This window comes from Oncorhynchus nerka, linkage group LG7, assembly GCF_034236695.1.
Source record: "Oncorhynchus nerka isolate Pitt River linkage group LG7, Oner_Uvic_2.0, whole genome shotgun sequence".
NCBI lineage: Eukaryota > Metazoa > Chordata > Actinopteri > Salmoniformes > Salmonidae > Oncorhynchus > Oncorhynchus nerka.
Genome location: NC_088402.1, coordinates 88,529,799 through 88,550,485, shown reverse-complemented (window position 1 = coordinate 88,550,485; position 20,687 = coordinate 88,529,799). Strand labels below are relative to the sequence as shown.

The following is a 20,687-nucleotide window of genomic DNA, read 5'->3' as shown; positions in this document are numbered from 1 at the left end:
TGTGTGTGTGTGTGTGTGTGTGCTCACTTTGTGTTTCTGCTGTGTCACTAATCTCCTGCCCCGGTCTCTCTCGTCTCTAGGCCAGCCTGCGGAGCCCGGAGCTTACCTGGGAGAGGGTGCGTTCTCAGGTGGACCATGTGATCTGGCCCGACGGCAAGAGGGTTGTCCTGCTGGCTGAGGTACGGTTTCTGTTCTCTACAACCCCCCGTGTCCCTGGCCTGGAGTTAAACTGAGCATCACTCCCATTCGCCGTTGTTTCACCCTAGTGCAACGTTTCCCAAACTCACCAAGGGGTGCACGTTAAGGTTTTTTGCCCTAGCACCACACAGCTGATTCAAATCATCAAAGCTTGATGATATATTGGTTATTTGAACAAGCTGTGTAGTGCCAGGACAAAAAACACAAAAAAAACGTGCTCCCCTTGTGCAATGTAGGACCGAGTTTGGGGATAGTGTGTACTCTACTGTGAGGTGATACTGTGAGGGGATAGTGTGTACTATACTGTGAGGTGATACTGTGAGGGGATAGTGTGTACTGTGAGGGGATAGTGTGCACTCTACTGTGAGGTGATACTGTGAGGGGATAGTGTGTACTGTGAGGGGATAGTGTGTACTCTACTGTGAGGTGATACTGTGAGGGGATAGTGTGTACTCTACTGTGAGGGGATAGTGTGTACTGTGAGGGGATAGTGTGCACTCTACTGTGAGGTGATACTGTGTACTGTGAGGGGATAGTGTGTACTGTGAGGGGATAGTGTGTACTCTACTATGAGGGGATAGTGTGTACTCTACTGTGAGGGGATAGTGTGTACTGTGAGGGGATAGTGTGTACTCTACTGTGAGGTGATACTGTATACTGTGAGGGGATAGTGTGTACTCTACTGTGAGGGGATAGTGTGTACTGTGAGGGGATAGTGTGTACTCTACTGTGAGGGGATACTGTGTACTGTGAGGGGATACTGTGTACTGTGAGGGGATATTGTGTACTGTGAGGGGATAGTGTGTACTCTACTGTGAGGTGATAGTGTGTACTGTGAGGGGATAGTGTGTACTGTGAGGGGATAGTGTGTACTGTGAGGGGATAGTGTGTACTCTACTGTGAGGGGATAGTGTGTACTCTACTGTGAGGGGATAGTGTGTACTGTGAGGGGATAGTGTATTCTATTGTTTGGGGAACACTGCTTTAGTAACATGGAGCACTGAGTGAAACAATAGTGAGACAGAATGACCTTTAGCTCGGATCTCAGGGTACTTTATTCCCTCCCAAACCTTTGTCTGTGATTCAAAGAGCTATAAAAACATTCTAGAGTTACAAAATAGGCACACGGGTAGGTTTCCCACCATGAGATGTATCCTGATGACCTTTCTGTCACCTTTGTCTGCTTCCAAACCTGACTCATTTTGAAAACACAACAAAATAGTGACTTGGCCTGAGAGGTTTCCCACTAACATGTAACTAAAGGCTTTGTCTTCCCATCGTTGACCCATGTTGTGTAGTGTGTACTGTGAGGGGAGAGTGTGTACTGTGAGGGGATAGTGTGTACTCTACTGTGAGGGGATAGTGTGTACTGTGAGGGGAGAGTGTGTACTCTACTGTGAGGGGATAGTGTGTACTGTGAGGGGAGAGTGTGTACTCTACTGTGAGGGGGTAGTGTGTACTCTACTGTGAGGGGGTAGTGTGTACTCTACTGTGAGGGGATACTGTGTACTGTGAGGGGATACTGTGTACTGTGAGGGGATAGTGTGTACTGTGAGGGGGTAGTGTGTACTGTGAGGGGATAGTGTGTACTGTGAGGGGATAGTGTGTACTCTACTGTGAGGGGGTAGTGTGTACTGTGAGGGGATAGTGTGTACTGTGATGGGATAGTGTGTACTCTACTGTGAGGGGATAGTGTGTACTGTGAGGCGATATTCCCTACTCTACTGTGAATACACACTATCCCCTCACAGTACACACTATCACCCCACAGTAGAGTACACACTATCCCCTCACAGTAGAGTACACACTATCCCCTCACAGTACACACTATCCCCTCACAGTACACACTATCCCCTCACAGTACACACTATCCCCTCACAGTAGAGTACACACTATCCCCTCACAGTAGAGTACACACTATCACCTCACAGTAGAGTACACACTACAACCTCACACTACAAATGATCTCTCCTAATCTCTGTTTTGATTTGAAAGGTGTTACCCTGAGAATGGCTTTGCAATTGACCACTGTTTTGATGTAGCTCGTGTGTGTGTGTGTGTGTGTGTGTGTGTTGTTTCCTACAGGGTCGTCTTTTGAATCTGAGCTGTTCTACAGTGCCTACGTTTGTCCTGTCTATCACAGCCACTACTCAGGTGAGACATATTGTCCTGTCCATCACAGCCACTACTCAGGTGAGACATATTGTCCTGTCCATCACAGCCACTACTCAGGTGAGACATATTGTCCTGTCAATCACAGCCACTACTCAGGTGAGACATATTGTCCTGTCAATCACAGCCACTACTCAGGTGAGACATATTGTCCTGTCTATCACAGCCACTACTCAGGTGAGACATATTGTCCTGTCAATCACAGCCACTACTCAGGTGAGACATATTGTCCTGTCAATCACAGCCACTACTCAGGTGAGACATATTGTCCTGTCAATCACAGCCACTACTCAGGTGAGACATATTGTCCTGTCTATCACAGCCACTACTCAGGTGAGACATATTGTCCTGTCAATCACAGCCACTACTCAGGTGAGACATATTGTCCTGTCAATCACAGCCACTACTCAGGTGAGACATATTGTCCTGTCAATCACAGCCACTACTCAGGTGAGACATATTGTCCTGTCTATCACAGCCACTACTCAGGTGAGACATATTGACATTGTTTATTTACATAGACACCGATCCAATCAGAACATCAACACATAGAAATACAACAGTTAGATTGCATTGTATCATCACAATTGAACTTTCACTGGTTTTCAATTGCTTTTCCCCAGATGTACACATACTAGTTTATTTAGAGTCATTCATTGACATTAGAAATACTGCGATGCATGGCATTACAGATGTGGTACTTGTCCTACTTCAAGTGTTGGCGGTTTGCTGAAGACGAGACTAGAGGTACTCTGTTCTCCTGTTGTTCTGCTGTTACCTGAGCTTTGTGAGAATGGGATGTTGGCATCGTTGGGACTCTGTGGTGGTCTGTGTCTCTCCTGTTGTTCTGCTGCTACCTGAGCTTTGTGAGAATGGGATGTTGGCATCGTTGGGACTCTGTGGTGGTCTGTGTCTCTCCTGTTGTTCTGCTGCTACCTGAGCTTTGTGAGAATGGGATGTTGGCAGCGTTGGGACTCTGTGGTGGTCTGTGTCTCTCCTGTTGTTCTGCTGTTACCTGAGCTTTGTGAGAATGGGATGTTGGCATCGTTGGGACTCTGTGGTGGTCTGTGTCTCTCCTGTTGTTCTGCTGCTACCTGAGCTTTGTGAGAATGGGATGTTGGCATCGTTGGGACTCTGTGGTGGTCTGTGTCTCTCCTGTTGTTCTGCTGCTACCTGAGCTTTGTGAGAATGGGATGTTGGCATCGTTGGGACTCTGTGGTGGTCTGTGTCTCTCCTGTTGTTCTGCTGCTACCTGAGCTTTGTGAGAATGGGATGTTGGCAGCGTTGGGACTCTGTGGTGGTCTGTGTCTCTCCTGTTGTTCTGCTGTTACCTGAGCTTTGTGAGAATGGGATGTTGGCATCGTTGAGACTCTGTGGTGGTCTGTGTCTCTCCTGTTGTTCTGCTGCTACCTGAGCTTTGTGAGAATGGGATGTTGGCAGCGTTGAGACTCTGTGGTGGTCTGTGTCTCTCTGCAGGCCCTGGCTCTGATTGAGCTGTTCAATGCTCCTGAGGGACGCTACAAACAGGACGTCTATCTGCTGCCTAAGAAGATGGGTAAGACCATGGCACCCTATTCCCTATATAGTGCCCTACTTTTGACCATGACCCATAGGGCTTTGATTAAAAGTAGTGTACTAAATAGGGAATAGGGTGCCATTTGGATTGAACTGAGCCTTATTGATTAAAAACTTAATAAATACTGTACATATCAAATCTTAATAAACAATGTAGACATCAAATCATAATAAACACTGTAGATGTCAAATCTTAAACACTGTAGATATCAAATCTTAATAGTGTAGATATCAAATCTTAATAAACACTAGATATCAAATATGAATAGTGTAGATATCAAATCTTAATAAACAATGTAGACATCAAATCATAATAAACACTGTAGATGTCAAATCTTAATAAACACTAGATATCAAATATTAATAGTGTAGATATCAAATCATAATAAACACTGTAGATATCAAATCATACTAAACACTGTAGATATCAAATATTAATAGTGTAGATATCAAATCATACTAAACACTGTAGATATCAAATCTTAATAAACACTGTAGATATCAAATCATACTAAACACTGTAGATATCAAATATTAATAGTGTAGATATCAAATCATAATAAACACTGTAGATATCAAATCTTAATAAACACTGTAGATATCAAATATTAATAAACACTGTAGATATCAAATATTAATAGTGTAGATATCAAATCATAATAAACACTGTAGATATCAAATCATAATAAACACTGTAGATATCAAATCTTAATAGTGTAGATATCAAATCATAATAAACACTGTAGATATCAAATCATAATAAACACTGTAGATATTAAATCATACTAAACACTGTAGATATCAAATCTTAATAAACACTGTAGATATCAAATCATACTAAACACTGTAGATATCAAATCATACTAAACACTGTAGATATCAAATATTAATAGTGTAGATATCAAATCTTAATAGTGTAGATATCAAATCATAATAAACACTGTAGATATTAAATCATAATAAACACTGTAGATATCAAATCATACTAAACACTGTAGATATCAAATCTTAATAGTGTAGATATCAAATCATACTAAACACTGTAGATATCAAATCTTAATAGTGTAGATATCAAATCATAATAAACACTGTAGATATCAAATCTTAATAGTGTAGATATCAAATCATACTAAACACTGTAGATATCAAATCTTAATAAACACTAGATATCAAATATTAATAGTGTAGATATCAAATCATAATAAACACTGTAGATATCAAATATTAATAAACACTGTAGATATCAAATCTTAATAGTGTAGATATCAAATCTTAATAGTGTAGATATCAAATCATACTAAACACTGTAGATATCAAATATTAATAAACACTGTAGATATCAAATCTTAATAGTGTAGATATCAAATATTAATAGTGTAGATATCAAATCATAATAAACACTGTAGATATCAAATATTAATAAACACTGTAGATATCAAATCTTAATAGTGTAGATATCAAATATTAATAGTGTAGATATCAAATCTTAATAAACACTGTAGATATCAAATCATAATAAACACTGTAGATATCAAATCTCGATGAATAGAAACCACTCAGTTTTCAATGCTCAGTTTGTTGTGTGGTTCAATGTCACAACCTCAAGCTTTTTACCATAAAACGGCATTTTCCAAACAGAAGTGTTTCCTGTGTCCCAAATGACACCCGATTCATTATGTAGTGCACTACGACCATATCGGCCCTGGTCAGATGTTGTGCACTACATAGGGAGTAGGGTGCCATTTTTGGAAAACACCCATTTACTCTTGTTGCAAATCCATCTCAGTAATCATTTCACTGAAAGGTCTACCTACACCTGTTGTATTCGGCGCATGTGACAAATAACATTTGATCTACCGCGTCACAAAGCCACCCATGTATTTCAGATGAGTATGTGGCCAGCTTGCATCTGTCCAATTTTGACGCCCACCTGACAGAGTTGTCTGATGAGCAGGCGAAGTACATGGGTCTGAACAAGAACGGCCCCTTCAAACCCAACTACTACAGGTATTGAGAAATGTTTGCACACACACACACACACACACACACACACACACACACCTTATTCCCTCCCTGTTACATTTCTCCCTAGTCAGCTCGGGGATTCGAACCAGCGACCTTTCAGTTACTGGTCCAACGCTCTTAACTACTAAGGGTACCTGCTGACTGTTGTAACGTTGGCGTTGGAAAAATAGCTCTGGGATAGGGGTTGGAGTGACTGTCAAAGGCAAACTAAACCATTAGGCTATGACTACAAACAAAGGAATAGAAACCAATATATAAAGGATCAAGTATTTGGTGAAAAGGAAAGGACAACTCCTATAATCATTGACACATTCAGGGAAATAAGGAATTTGATATAGAAACGGTAAAGAACCACTGACTGGCTGACATACAGAACCCTGTGATACACAACTGGTTAAGCCACGCAAAAAGAACCAGGTCAGCTTTTCAACAAAAATAAACATTCTCTCAAACATTTCAGATAATGGTTTCCTCTGTAATTACGCTGACAGGTGAGGCTATTTTAAGTGGGGGTGGGTAGAATTCCCGCCTTCCTTTCTAGTGTGGTGATTGGCTGTTGGGGAAATCAGTCAAGTAGGAGTGATCTGGGTTTTTCTTGATTTTTTTTATTTTGTTGATTGAGTAGTTTTAGGGGTAGTAGTTTTAGGGGTAGTTATGTAGGGGGCAGTAGTTTTAGGGGTAGTGGTTTTAGGGGTAGTAGTTTAGGGGTAGTAGTTTTAGGGGTAGTAGTTTTAGGGGTAGTAGTTTAGGGGTAGTAGTTTTAGGGGTAGTAGTTTAGGGGTAGTAGTTTAGGGGGTAGTAGTTTTAAGGGTAGTAGTTTAGGGGTAGTAGTGTGGGGGTAGTAGTTTAGGGGTAGTAGTTTTAGGGGTAGTAGTGTGGGGGGTAGTAGTTTAGGGGTAGTAGTGTGGGGAGTAGTAGTTTAGGGGTAGTAGTGTGGGGGTAGTAGTTTTAAGGGTAGTAGTTTTGGGGTTCTGTGAAAGGGACATGAAGCATCTCGTGGGACAGCACAAATCATATTATATTTATGGTTCTGTATGGAATATGGATATTGGCTTCCTTTTGTGTGTGATTGTTTTCATAATAAATCCCACTGTAGTTATATGATTAATTTGAATGAAATATCTATTGTCTGTGCTCCAAGGTATTGACAGGAATGGACAATGTGGTGACCTGCAACCAACATCTGAGGGAGAGAAAAAAAAACAAGATTAATTCTCTATTTTATTTTCTAAATTGTTACAAAAAGGGAAGAATAATTATTTTGCTTTTATGCCGAATCTCAACTGTATTATTAACACTGTCGGGCATAATAATAATAACATAATATCTAACTTGTCTGTTAGGTATATGAATCAATTCATGCATTTCAATCATATGAAACAAGAGCAGAAACCAATATGTATGTTCCAAATGGCACCCTATTCCCTATATAGTGCATTACTTTAGACCAGAGGCCTATTCCCTATATAGTGCACTACTTTAGACCAGAGCCCTATTCCCTATATAGTGCACTACTTTAGACCAGAGGCCTATTCCCTATATAGTGCACTACTTCAGACCAGAGCCCTATTACCTATATAGTGCACTACTTTAGACGAGAGCCCTATTACCTATATAGTGCACTACTTTAGACGAGAGCCCTATTCCCTATATAGTGCACTACTTTAGACCAGAGCCCTATTCCCTATATAGTGCACTACTTTAGACCAGAGCCCTATTCCCTATATAGTGCACTACTTTAGACCAGAGCCCTATTCCCTATATAGTGCACTACTTTAGACCAGAGCCCTATTCCCTATATAGTGCACTACTTTAGACCAGAGCCCTATTCCCTATATAGTGCACTACTTTAGACCAGAGCCCTATTCCCTATATAGTGCACTACTTTAGACCAGAGCCCTATTCCCTATATAGTGCACTACTTTAGACCAGAGCCCTATTCCCTATATAGTGCACTACTTTAGACCAGAGCCCTATTCCCTATATAGTGCACTACTTTAGACCAGAGCTCTATATAGTACACTACTTTAGACCAGAGCCCTATTCCCTATATAGTGTACTACTTTAGACCAGAGCCCTATTCCCTATATAGTGCACTACTTTAGACCAGAGCCCTATAGGCCAGGGTCAGAAGTAGTGCACCAACTAGAGTAAAAGGTTCCAGTTGGGACCTACCCCAAGAGAAGTAACCATAAACAAAAAAATTGTCAGTCATATATTTTTAAAAATACTCTTGTTTGCATGATTTTATCTTAAAAAATGATTCATTAATTGTTGCTAATGCTAATTGTTGCTAAATCACAATGTTTATTAGTGGCGGCTGGTGGGAGGAGCTATAGGAGGAGGGTCTTATTGTAATGGTTGGAACGGAATCCATGGAACGGTATAAAACACATCAAACATATGGTAATCACATTAGACTCCGTTCCATGAATTCCATTCCTGTCATTACAATGATCCCGCCCTCTTATAGCTCCTCCCACCAGCCACCACTGATGTTTATTCATGGTTAATTGTCAATGTACTGTAGCTTTATCTGCTCCTGAAAGTCATATGGTGGTGCCAAATTATTGGGCGTACAGTTAGAGAGGAGAATGAGAGGGATATGTTTCCACACACACACACACACACATTGTCAGCGCACTGACATCTTAAATAAAGTACATTCCATGAGCCAGAATTGGTGTTGTGAGCTCTTTTTTTATGTCTAATACAGTATTTGACAAGTGTTTCATAACTGAAACAAGACCTTGATGAAACTCGCTGACTGGTATCTGCATACATACCTGCCATTAATGTCAGAGTGTGAATATGCCTTCTGAGCCATTTGCTTATCAGGTTACCTTCAACATTCAGTTCAACTCATTTGATTAAGAGTTCATATATTAAAACAATTCCAAGATTTTAGATTTGAGGTTATTTTCAAGTTCTAGAAGAGGTATTAGTCTGTTAGCCTACAGTGACCTACTATATATAATCCCTGTTAGCCTACAGTGACCTACTATATATAATCCCTGTTAGCCTACAGTGACCTACTATATATAATCCCTGTTAGCCTACAGTGACCTACTATATATAATCCCTGTTAGCCTACAGTGACCTACTATATATAATCCCTGTTAGCCTACAGTGACCTACTATATATAATCCCTGTTAGCCTACAGTGACCTACTATATATAATCCCTGTTAGCCTACAGTGACCTACTATATATAATCAGTTTATTTCTGCTTCTGTTCATTGTTAAATAAGTTATGTCAACGTGTGATAAGGTACACTTCATATGTTCGCCTATTTCTGCTTCCATGTCCTTCTTTTTTGATCAAGTAGAGGATTTATACTTCTCTTGTGACTGTTGTATCTATTACATATCAGCAATAAACTCTAAATACTAAATAAAAACATACAATTTGTTTGTAGACTGATTTGCTGAGTGAGTGAGTGAGTTGAGTGAGTGAGGTGAGTGGAGTGGAGTGGAGTGGAGTGGAGTGGAGTGGAGTGGAGTGGAGTGGAGTGAGTGAGTTGAGTGAGTGAGTGAGTGAGTGTGTGAGTGAGTGAGTGAGTGAGTTGAGTGAGATCAAGAGAGGCCTGAGAAGTCCACCTGACAATAGTTGACGTTGTTGTTTACATACAATGAGCTCCAAAAGTATTGGAACAGTATTGTTGTTGTTATTTGACTCTGTACATTGTGATTTAGGTTTGAAATGATACAATGACTATGAGGTTAAACTGCAGACTCAGCTTTAAATTGAGGGTATTTTCATTCATATCAGGTGGATACAAAAGTAAAATAGTAATATTTTGTCCCTCTACAAACTTGTTGGATGCATTTGCTGTGGACAGAAAGTGATGTCATTTCTAAACGGTTCAGCCAATATGGATGAAAATACCCTCAGATTAATGCTTGAACCTCATCCCCATTGTATCATTTCAAACCCAAAGTGCTGTTCACTGTCCCAAAACTTTTGAAGCTCAATGTACCTTTTTCATGATGCCAGTCAGGCCCTGAGGCCCATGTCTAAAACTCATTTCCACGTCTTGTTTATAATGCTCTTTTGCACGCTTTCCTGAACCTGCCTAGTTGTACCGCTTTTTTTCCTATTCAAACAGTCCAGCGTGTTGACTGTCCGCCCTGTGTTCAGCGCGTCGATGGGGCCTAGAATATTCACCGGCTTTCCCAGAGCGCCCACTGGCTGCAGTTACTAATATTACTGGCTTTCCAACAGCGCCCCCTGGCTGCAGTTACTAATATTACTGACTTTCCAACAGCGCCACCTGACTGCAGTTACTAATATTACCGGCTGTGTCACAAACTGTCATAGAAGATGTGCGATCACTCTAGAAAGGTGCTTTTAGTATTTAAAGCCATGGATCTCTCTCAGTTGAGCCATACCTTTTGGGGTAACCACACGACTCAGAAGCAAGGCCCAAACGGGGTGAAAATACTCAGGACTCATCCGAGATCTTTCAATATCTCAAGAGAAGAACAAGCTGTCAATCACTATAAGTACGGTTATTCTATAACGCTACAATGCTGATACTGTGGCAGTTTTTCGATAATGCCTAAACAGTTAACGTACATATGTATTATGTAAGTTATGTTCCTAATCTTACTCATGCAGGAACTAAAAATAATAATAAAAAAAATAAACCAAGATGTCTTCATCAAAGGGAGTATCCATTGGCATTGACCTGGGCATCACATACTCCTGTGTGGGGGTGTTTCAGCATGGCAAGGTGGAGATCATCGATGACGCAGCAAAGAACCAGGTAGGTCCCACTTCTGTCTGTCTGTTTATGTTTTAATAAATGCTTCCATTGTGATAGTCTCTGGGATCAAATGTTGATCAAATCTTGTGGATGCATGTATTGTTTTGTTTACCCAAACTAACATTTAATTGTAATTCATTTCAATGCAGGTGGCCATGAACCCCACCAACACTGTGTTTGATGCAATAAGCCTGATCGGCCAGGAAGTTCAACGACCAGGAAGTTCAACGACCAGGAAGTTCAACGACCAGGAAGTTCAACGACCAGGAAGTTCAACGACCAGGAAGTTCAACGACCAGGAAGTTCAACGACCAGGAAGTTCAACGACCAGGAAGTTCAACGACCAGGAAGTTCAACGACCAGTCAGACATGAAGCTGTGGCCTTTCTAAGTACATTTGACATGAATTATTAATTTATTTACAATTTTTAAGAATACAAGCTCTAATTTATTACAATAAAGCACTAATCCTTCAACAAATGGAAACATCACATTTACATTACATTTACATTTAAGTCATTTAGCAGACGCTCTTATCCAGAGCGACTTACAAATTGGTGCATTCACCTTATGACCGCCAGTGGAACAGTAGTGCATCTAAATCTTTTCAGGGGGAGGGGGGGTGAGAGGGATTACTTTATCCTATCCTAGGTATTCCTTAAAGAGGTGGGGTTTCAGGTGTCTCCGGAAGGTGGTGATTGACTCCGCTGTCCTGGCGTCGTGAGGGAGTTTGTTCCACCATTGGGGGGCCAGAGCAGCGAACAGTTTTGACTGGGCTGAGCGGGAACTGTACTTCCTCAGTGGTAGGGAGGCGAGCAGGCCAGAGGTGGATGAACGCAGTGCCCTTGTTTGGGTGTAGGGCCTGATCAGAGCCTGGAGGTACTGAGGTGCCGTTCCCCTCACAGCTCCGTAGGCAAGCACCATGGTCTTGTAGCGGATGCGAGCTTCAACTGGAAGCCAGTGGAGGGAGCGGAGGAGCGGGGTGACGTGAGAGAACTTGGGAAGGTTGAACACCAGACGGGCTGCGGCGTTCTGGATGAGTTGTAGGGGTTTAATGGCACAGGCAGGGAGCCCAGCCAACAGCGAGTTGCAGTAATCCAGACGGGAGATGACAAGTGCCTGGATTAGGACCTGCGCCGCTTCCTGTGTGAGGCAGGGTCGTACTCTGCGGATGTTGTAGAGCATGAACCTACAGGAACGGGCCACCGCCTTGATGTTAGTTGAGAACGACAGGGTGTTGTCCAGGATCACGCCAAGGTTCTTAGCGCTCTGGGAGGAGGACACAATGGAGTTGTCAACCGTGATGGCGAGATCATGGAACGGGCAGTCCTTCCCCGGGAGGAAGAGCAGTTCCGTCTTGCCGAGGTTCAGCTTGAGGTGGTGATCCGTCATCCACACGGATATGTCTGCCAGACATGCAGAGATGCGATTCGCAGGGTTACATATATACAGGGTTACATACACACACAGTTAAAGTTGGAAGTTTATATACATTTAGGTTGGAATCAATTAAACTTGTTTTTCAACCACTCCACAAATTTCTTGTTAACAAACTATAGTTTTGGTAAATCGGTTAGGACATCTACTTTGTACATGACACAAGTCATTTTTGTGACACAACCATTTTTTCCAGACAGATTATTTCACTTATAATTCACTTATAATTCACTGTATCACATTTCCAGTGGGTCAGAAGTTTACATACACTAAAGTTGACTGTGCCTTTAAACAGCTTGGAAAATTCCAGAAAATTATGTCATGGCTTTAGAAGCTTCTGATCGGCTAGTTGACTTCATTTGAGTCAATTGGAGGTGTACCTGTGGATGTTTTTCAAGGCCTACCTTCAAACTCAGTGCCTCTTTATTTGACATCATGGAGAAATCAAAAGAAATCAGCCAAGACCTCAGAAAAAAAGATTGTAGACTCCACAAGTCTGGTTCATCCTTGGGAGCAATTTCCAAATGCCTGAAGGAACCACGTTCATCTGTACAAACAATAGAATGCAAGTATAAACACCATGGGACCACACAGGCGTCATAGCGCTCAGGAAGGAGATGCGTTCCGTCTCCTAGAGATGAACATACTTTGGTGCAAATCAATCCCAGAACAACAGCAAAGGACCTTGTGAAGATGATGGTGGAAACAGGTACAAAAGTATCTATATCCACAGTAAAAACAAGTCCTATATCGACATAGCCTGAAAGGCCACTCAGCAAGGAAGAAGCCACTGCTCCAAAACCGCCATGAAAAAGCCAGATTATGGTTTGTAACTGCACATGGGGACAAAGATAAACATTTTTCGTGAAATGTCCTCTGGTGTGATGAAACAAAAATAGAACTGTTTGGCCAGAATTACCATTGTTATGTTTTGATGAAAAGGGGGAGGCTTGCAAGCCGAAGAACACCATCCCAACCGTGAAGCACGGGGGTGGCAGCATCATGCTGTGGGGGTGCTTTGCTGCAGGAGGGACTGGTGCACTTCACAAAATAGATGGAATTATGAGGAAGGGAAATTGTGTGGATATATTGAAGCAAAATCTCAAGACATCAGTCAGGAAGTTAAAGCTTGCACACAAATGGGTCTTCCAAATGGACAATGACTCCAAGCATACTTCCAACGTTGTGGCAAAATGGCTTAAGGACAACAAAGTCAAGGTATTGGAGTGGCCATCACAAAGCCTTGACCTCAATCCTATAGAACATTTGTGGGCAGAACTGATAAAGCGTGTGCGAGCAAGGAGGCCTACAAACAGGACTCGGTTTCACCAGCTCTGTCAGGAGGAATGGGCCAAATTTCACCCAACTTAACGTGGGAAGCTTGTGGAAGGCTGCCAGAAACATTTGACCAAAGTTAAACAATTTAAAGGCAATGCTACCAAATACTAATTGAGTGTATGTAAACTTCTGACCCACTGAGAATGTGAAGAAAGAAAATAAAAGCTTAAATAAATAATTCTCTCTGCTATTATTCTGACATTTCATATTCTTAAAATAAAGTGGTGATCCTAACTGACCTAAGACAGGGAATATTTACTAGGATTAAATGTCAGGAATTGTGAAAAACTGAGTTTAAATGTATTTAGCTAAGGTGTATGTAAACTTCTGACTTCAACTATACATACATACATACATACATACATACATACATACATACAGGGTTACATACATAAAAATTCATTTGAAAAGTGTGGGTATATCAATAGTTGACCTTGTTGTTCTCACCCTTCTAGGTGACCAACAATGGTGGGAAGCCTAAAGTCCAGGTGGAGTACAAGGGAGAGACCAAAGCCTTCTACCGCCGAAGAGATCTCCTCAAGTCGGGGAGGAGTACAAGGGAGAGACCAAGGCCTATCCTGAAGAGATCTCCTCCATGGTCCTGGTTAAGATGAAGGAGATTGCTGAGGCCTACCTGGGGCCAGAAGTAGTCCCAGCCTACTTCAACGACTCCCAGAGGCAGGCTACTAAAGACGCTGGGGTGATCTCTGGTCTAAATGTCCTGAGGATCATCAATGAGCCCACAGCGGCAGCTATCGCTTACGGCTTGGACAAGGAAAAGAGAGAGGAACGCAATGTACTCCTCTTTGATCTCGGCGGAGGCACCTTTTGACGTCTCCATCTTGACCATCGAGGACGGGATATTCGAGGTGAAGGCCACAGCTGGGGACACACACCTGGGAGGGGAGGACTTTGACAACCACCTCGTCAACCACTTTGCGGAGGAGTTCAAGAGGAAGAACAAGAAGGACATCAGCCAGAACAAGAGGGCAGTGAGAAGGCTGAGGACAGCCTGTGAGAGGGCCAAGATAACCCTCTCCTCCAGTTCCCAGGCCAGCATTGAGATCGACTCCCTCTTTGAAGGCATCGACTTCTACACCTCCATCACCAGGGCTCGGTTTGAATAACTCAACTCTGAGCTATTCAGGGGAACCCTGGACCCTGTGGAAAAAGCCTTGAAAGATGCCAAGATGGACAAGGCCCAGGTCCATGAAATCGTTCTGGTTGGTGGCTCCACACGAAATCCCTAAGATCCAGAAGCTCTTGCAGGACTTTTTCAACGGAAAGGAACTCAACAAGAGCCTCAACCCAGATGAAGCGGTGGCATATGGCGCTGCCGTCCAGGCGGCCATCTTGATGAGCGACACCTCTAAGAATGTCCAGGACCTTCTCCTCCTTGACGTGGCTCCTCTGTCCCTGGGCATCGAGACAGCAGGAGGGGTCATGACCGCCCTGATCAAACTTAACACCACCATCCCCACCAAGCAGACCCGGACTTCTCCACGTACATTGACAACCAGCCAGGTGTGCTCATCCAGGTGTACGAGGGAGAGAGAGCCATGACCAAGGACAATAATCTACTTGGGAAGTTTGATCTCACAGGTATCTCTCCCGCTCTTAGAGGAGTTCCCCAAGTCGAGGTGACCTTTGACATCGCTGCTAACGGCATCCTGCACGTGTCGGCGGTGGATAAAAGTACCGGCAAGGAGAACAAGATCACCTTCACCAACGACACGGGGCAGCTCAGCAAAGAGGACGTTGAGAAGATGGGGCAGGACGCCAACAAAATACAAAGCTGAGGACGATGCCCAGAGGGAGAAGATAGCAGCCAAGAACAGCTTGGAGTCCTACACATTCAACATGAAGAGTAGTGTAGAAGATCCAAACCTGGCAGGGAAGATCAACGAGGATGACAAGAAGAAGGTTGTTGAGAAGTGCAACCAAACTATCTCCTGGTTAAAGAGGCTGAGAAGGAGGAGTTTGAGTACCAGCAGAAGGAGCTGGAGAGAGTGTGTAACCCAATCGTATCCAAGCTCTTACCAGGGGGGGCGGGAGGGGCTCCTCTAATGGGGAGCTGTGGAAGCCAGGCCGGGGGCGGGGCTAGCTCTCAGGGCCCTACCATTGAGGAGGTGGACTAATCAATCAATCACTAAAAAGAGACCTGTTTATGATAGAACTACTGTTTGTCAACTAGCTTTGCATTCTTAGAACTTTGCGTGTACATAGATTTGCTGTCCCTACAAGAGCACTTTAGGTTGTTGTGTCAACTTCAACCCTAAATGATATGATCACATGTTAAACCAATATTATGAATGGGCTATTTTTTTGTTATTCATTTAACTTGTTACAATAAAAATTAAAAATTAAAATGTTTTGTTTTGTTAGTCACTCTTTTCATTAACACAGTCTATTATTTACAGTTTAGGACTAAATAATATTACCTTTCAAATTTGTCATACAAACTAACAAGTACTATACTCACATTGTATAAACAATGTACTGTACAACATTACATAACAGTGGTTCTCTTATCATTTTAATTGCTCACAAGATCATTTAATTTGGTTAATTATATTGACATTGATATTCAAACCTACTTAAATGCACATGTTTGGATAGATGACTCACTCTATGCCCACAGAACGAATATTGACTCAATTCAAGAAAAATTGTATGCATCCCAAAATGGTAGTGGACTATGTAGGGAGTAGGATTTCATTACTCTTCAAAATGGTAGTGGACTATGTAGGGAGTAGGATTTCATTACTCTTCAAAATGGTAGTGGACTATGTAGGGAGTAGGATTTCATTACTCTTCAAAATGATAGGAACCAATATGACCACTAGATGGCGGTCTTAGGTCACCAAAGAAACACCTTTTCAAAATGCCAACAAAGGCCGTTCCTTTTGAACCTGTTCACCTGTTGGACCAGACTGGCTTATGAAATATGAATATGCTAATCTTTTCCTAGAATAGCTCTGAACCGACTTTAACCCCTAATCAGACTGTGTGATCTGAATTGAACTGAACTGAATTTGTATTTGCGGTACGTCAATAAAACATCGTCCTGTTATTAAGATGCATATTTGAAGAGGATGGCACATGAACGTATTGATATTGTAAAACATGTCTTTCCAAAGTGGTCCTCACGTTATGACACAACAGGTAGTGTTAACCCTTATTCTAACCTTGTGCAATTGTTGGTTATTTTAAACAGGCAACACAAATTGATAATGATTACTTGGTGGTGATGAGTTATGTATATATATATATATATATATATATATATATATATATTTTTTTTAAAGATCTGTCTTGTAAATGAAGGATGAAAAAAAAGGTATTATTCAATGAGCATCAGCGAGAGGAAGAGAACTTTCTAGAGCAATGAAGAACTGTGCAAGCATCGCTGCTGATTGCAAAGGAATCCACATGTTATTGAGAGATGTCTTTCTTTATACAAGTGGCTACTGCTCTCAAATGACTGATTTAAATGCTCCAGTTAACGCAATTATTTCGGTAGAGACAATGATGTGGGGTAAACGTGCTTGGCGTGGTCTATAGAACACGAGTGAGTCAGCGTGAGGAAATTATACAGTCTAAAACACACATGGATCTCCCAATAATGTGACTTTGAATTCATATGCATGTGTGTGGGTGTAGGTGTGTCTGTGTGAATTCATTGTTTTAGTTATCCTAATTGAGAATCAATATATGTAACGATGGATAGCCTACCTGTCCTCAGCCTACATTGTGGCACACAGATACAGTACCATAATAGATATGCGTGAATCTACAGTCAGTTTAAAGCCCATACTAGTACTATTCACGTTTATATAATTATATAAACGGAGGTCATGAATATATTTAAAGGAGTGGTATATTATAAGCACAAAATAATCTCTCATAAAGGCTAAAATGAACCAGACTAGAAAGGGTTAATTTATCGAGTCTGTTGCGAGCCTCAGTCGGTGTTTACAGGGAGGGCTGGCTGTGTGTCGTCTGTCTGACTGACTATGGTGTGGCTGAGCTGAGGGAGGAGGGAGGATACTTCTGGTTGGAGAAGCAACAGATCCTTAATGTTCCCTGAAAAACAACCTCACATCACATCTCATTCGCCTCCAGGAAGACATCATCGCAAATTGATGGAATATTCCAAAGCACGCGTCGCGCGCATTTAGTCATTTACATCATTATTGGGGTCAATTTCCATGTTTAGGAAATGTGTTTTAAAAAATTGGGGGGGGGGTCTGGCGGATTTTGTGAATTTTCGGATAAGGAATAATGCAACAATAGGTGAGGATCTTGGGTTATTACTCAAAAAATAATAATCTAGAAATAGACTTTCTTTAAATTGTCACATTTTGTAGATTTGATGTAGAATAAAAGACTCCCAATATCCCATAGCATAATCTGAAACTATCGTTGAAGGTCGCCAAGTATCCATGACTGAACTGTTGAATCTTTGAAGCCTATTTTCGGCAACAACTTCTGCTTATTTATAGACATTATTCAACAAATATTTTGACCACAAAAGGCTGCCTAGTCCAGATATTATATAGATGTTTTGAGATTGCAACCTATAGATAAGAGTCGTTAGGGGAGTTGTAGCCTTTATAACAGGGGTTTTTAGTCAAGGGCACTCTCTCTGCCTGCCTGCCGCTCGCATTGGACTTGTGAAAGCAACAACTGTCCCCGGTACAGTTGGATAAATGAGTAGTATTATAACAAGGACTGACATGAGCAAAAACTCAATTGTCACCGTGTGATTCACCGAGATATAATAACTGAATAACAAATTAACGGAATAACCAACCGTCTCTCCATCTAAATCTATGATTAACTCGGTGTGTGTTTCGTCTTACCGAGGACGCAAATCAGGCAACAAACCTCCGTCCAAGACATGCCTGAAGGAAGAGATGACCAGGGGGGAAGACTCTGAAAAAATAATCATCAATGTTGGTGGCACAAGACACGAAACCTACAAAAGCACAATTAGGACCCTACCGGGGACGCGCCTGGCATTGTTAGCCGACCCGGCAGAGCCGGTGAACAACCCAGACACGGACTCCCTCCCACCGACTCCCTCCCAACCCAGATCCATATCTCCATATCCAACTACAAACGAGTTATTTTTCGACAGGCACCCTGGCATTTTCGCTTATGTGTTGAACTATTATAGGACTGGCAAGCTCCATTGCCCCGCAGACGTCTGCGGGCCTCTTTTTGAAGAGGAGTTGGCGTTTTGGATGATAGATGAGACCGACGTGGAGCCGTGTTGCTGGATGACATACCGGCAGCATCGGGACGCAGAGGAGGCGCTGGACATATTCGAACCACCGGACCCAGATGACACGGACGATGAAGTACCCAGACGGTTCGGAATTGAGGACTGCCCGGACAGATCGAGGGGATGCTGCGAAGTTTGGCAACCAAAGATATGGGCACTCTTTGAGGACCCCTACTCATCCAGGGCTGCTAGAGTAAGTTTACTCTTTTTTTTCATATTAATACTATTGTAATATATAGCAATATGCTTCCTGTTCATAAACTCCCACAGTAAGTCATTAGAATCATGCAACGCAATCAACAGGTGTTCTAGAGCGTGTCATTTTCGCGCGCAGTGAGGCGCCGCTGACAACCAACAGGTGTCTGTTCTCTCACTACTGCTGCGCGACAACAAGACAGTAACAGGACAACATGTGCTACTGTGGAAATAACATCATGGGATGATGATATTGTCTCAAAGCTATATTATTTTACTGGGGGTTCGTTGTTATGCATAATAAGTTATATTTCTTACCCACAAAGTTACAATGAATAGAGCTACTTATGACATGAGAAGTCTGACCAGAATGCAATCTATTGCATTATGCTCTATATTATTAAGGGGCCACTGAGTAAATCATTCAAGTTCAATTCTGAACTTGAAGTCTTAGGCCTGGCTATGTTCAAGTTCAAATGTGACTGTCTGGCACCCACATGGTATACGGCCAGTGTGACAGCATGACTGGTTGTTATCTCTGTCCTGACTGGTTGATATCTCTGTCCTGACTGGTTGTTGTCTCTGTCATGACTGGTTGTTATCTCTGTCATGACTGGTTGTTATCTCTGTCATGACTGGTTGTTATCTCTGTCATGACTGGTTGATATCTCTGTCCTGACTGGTTGATATCTCTGTCATGACTGGTTGTTATCTCTCTCAGTCTCTGTCATGACTGGTTGTTATCTCTGTCCTGACTGGTTGTTGTCTCTGTCATGACTGGTTGTTGTCTCTGTCATGACTGGTTGTTATCTCTGTCATGACTGGTTGTTATCTCTCTCAGTCTCTGTCATGACTGGTTGTTATCTCTGTCCTGACTGGTTGTTGTCTCTGTCATGACTGGTTGTTGTCTCTGTCATGACTGGTTGTTATCTCTGTCATGACTGGTTGTTATCTCTGTCATGACTGGTTGTTATCTCTGTCATTTACATTTACATTTAAGTCATTTAGCAGACGCTCTTATCCAGAGCGACTTGACTGGTTGTTATCTCTGTCATGACTGGTTGTTGTCTCTGTCATGACTGGTTGTTATCTCTGTCATGACTGGTTGTTATCTCTGTCATGACTGTTTTTTATCTCTGTCATGACTGTGTCATAGGCCTATGTGTGATATGCGATAGTTGTAGTCTCATGCCCTCTTATATGTCTCCTATAAGTGATTGATGATAAGTCTTTAAAAGGAGAACATCACTTCAGTAACAGTATACCATTTGGTAACCTTATTGGGAAATCTCTTTACTTTCATGACAACATACTATATCACTTATAGCCTATGATATATGATTTGGTAGCCTATGTAATTAAGAGAATTGTCCTTTGATTAATTATCATATAAACTATGCTATGACCATAATAAGAACCATAAAAGGTGGACCAGATGCTGTTTTGTTCATAATAGTTCATGTTAACCTTTTCCTGCCAGTTGAGATGATCTTTGATATCCAGCTACATATTTTCCCAGAGGACATTGTCTTATGAGGCAGAGATGTGAGAGTTTAACAGCTAATGGCTTCTCAACAAAGGCAGAGAGAGAGAGAGAGAGAGAGAAAGGAGAGAAAGAGACAGGTTATCGAGGCAAATTTGAAGGCAGGTACCATTATACACTGTGCTCTATACCAGCAGCTGCCCGTA

General features: G+C 42.0%; 2 protein-coding genes and 1 pseudogene across 2 annotated transcripts in view; all 3 read left to right on the top strand.

The window, feature by feature from the left end:
* The window catches only part of LOC115124117 (S-adenosylhomocysteine hydrolase-like protein 1), a 68,924-nt gene extending 62,965 nt beyond the window's left edge, over positions 1-5,959 (top strand). The window contains exons 13-16 of the mRNA XM_065020948.1: positions 81-179; positions 2,284-2,352; positions 3,847-3,925; positions 5,832-5,959. Coding sequence (XP_064877020.1) covers positions 81-179; positions 2,284-2,352; positions 3,847-3,925; positions 5,832-5,959 — 375 coding nt within the window. The remainder of the gene's footprint in view (positions 1-80; positions 180-2,283; positions 2,353-3,846; positions 3,926-5,831) is intronic.
* Positions 5,960-10,625: 4,666 nt separating this feature from the next.
* On the top strand, positions 10,626-15,825 carry LOC115124116 (heat shock 70 kDa protein-like; annotated as a pseudogene).
* Positions 15,826-17,570: 1,745 nt separating this feature from the next.
* LOC115124118 (potassium voltage-gated channel subfamily C member 1-like) overlaps positions 17,571-20,687 on the top strand; it is a 70,653-nt gene continuing 67,536 nt past the window's right edge. Inside the window, exon 1 of the mRNA XM_065020947.1 lies at positions 17,571-18,996. Within this exon, the coding sequence (XP_064877019.1) occupies positions 18,349-18,996 (648 nt within the window). The 5' untranslated portion in view covers positions 17,571-18,348. The remainder of the gene's footprint in view (positions 18,997-20,687) is intronic.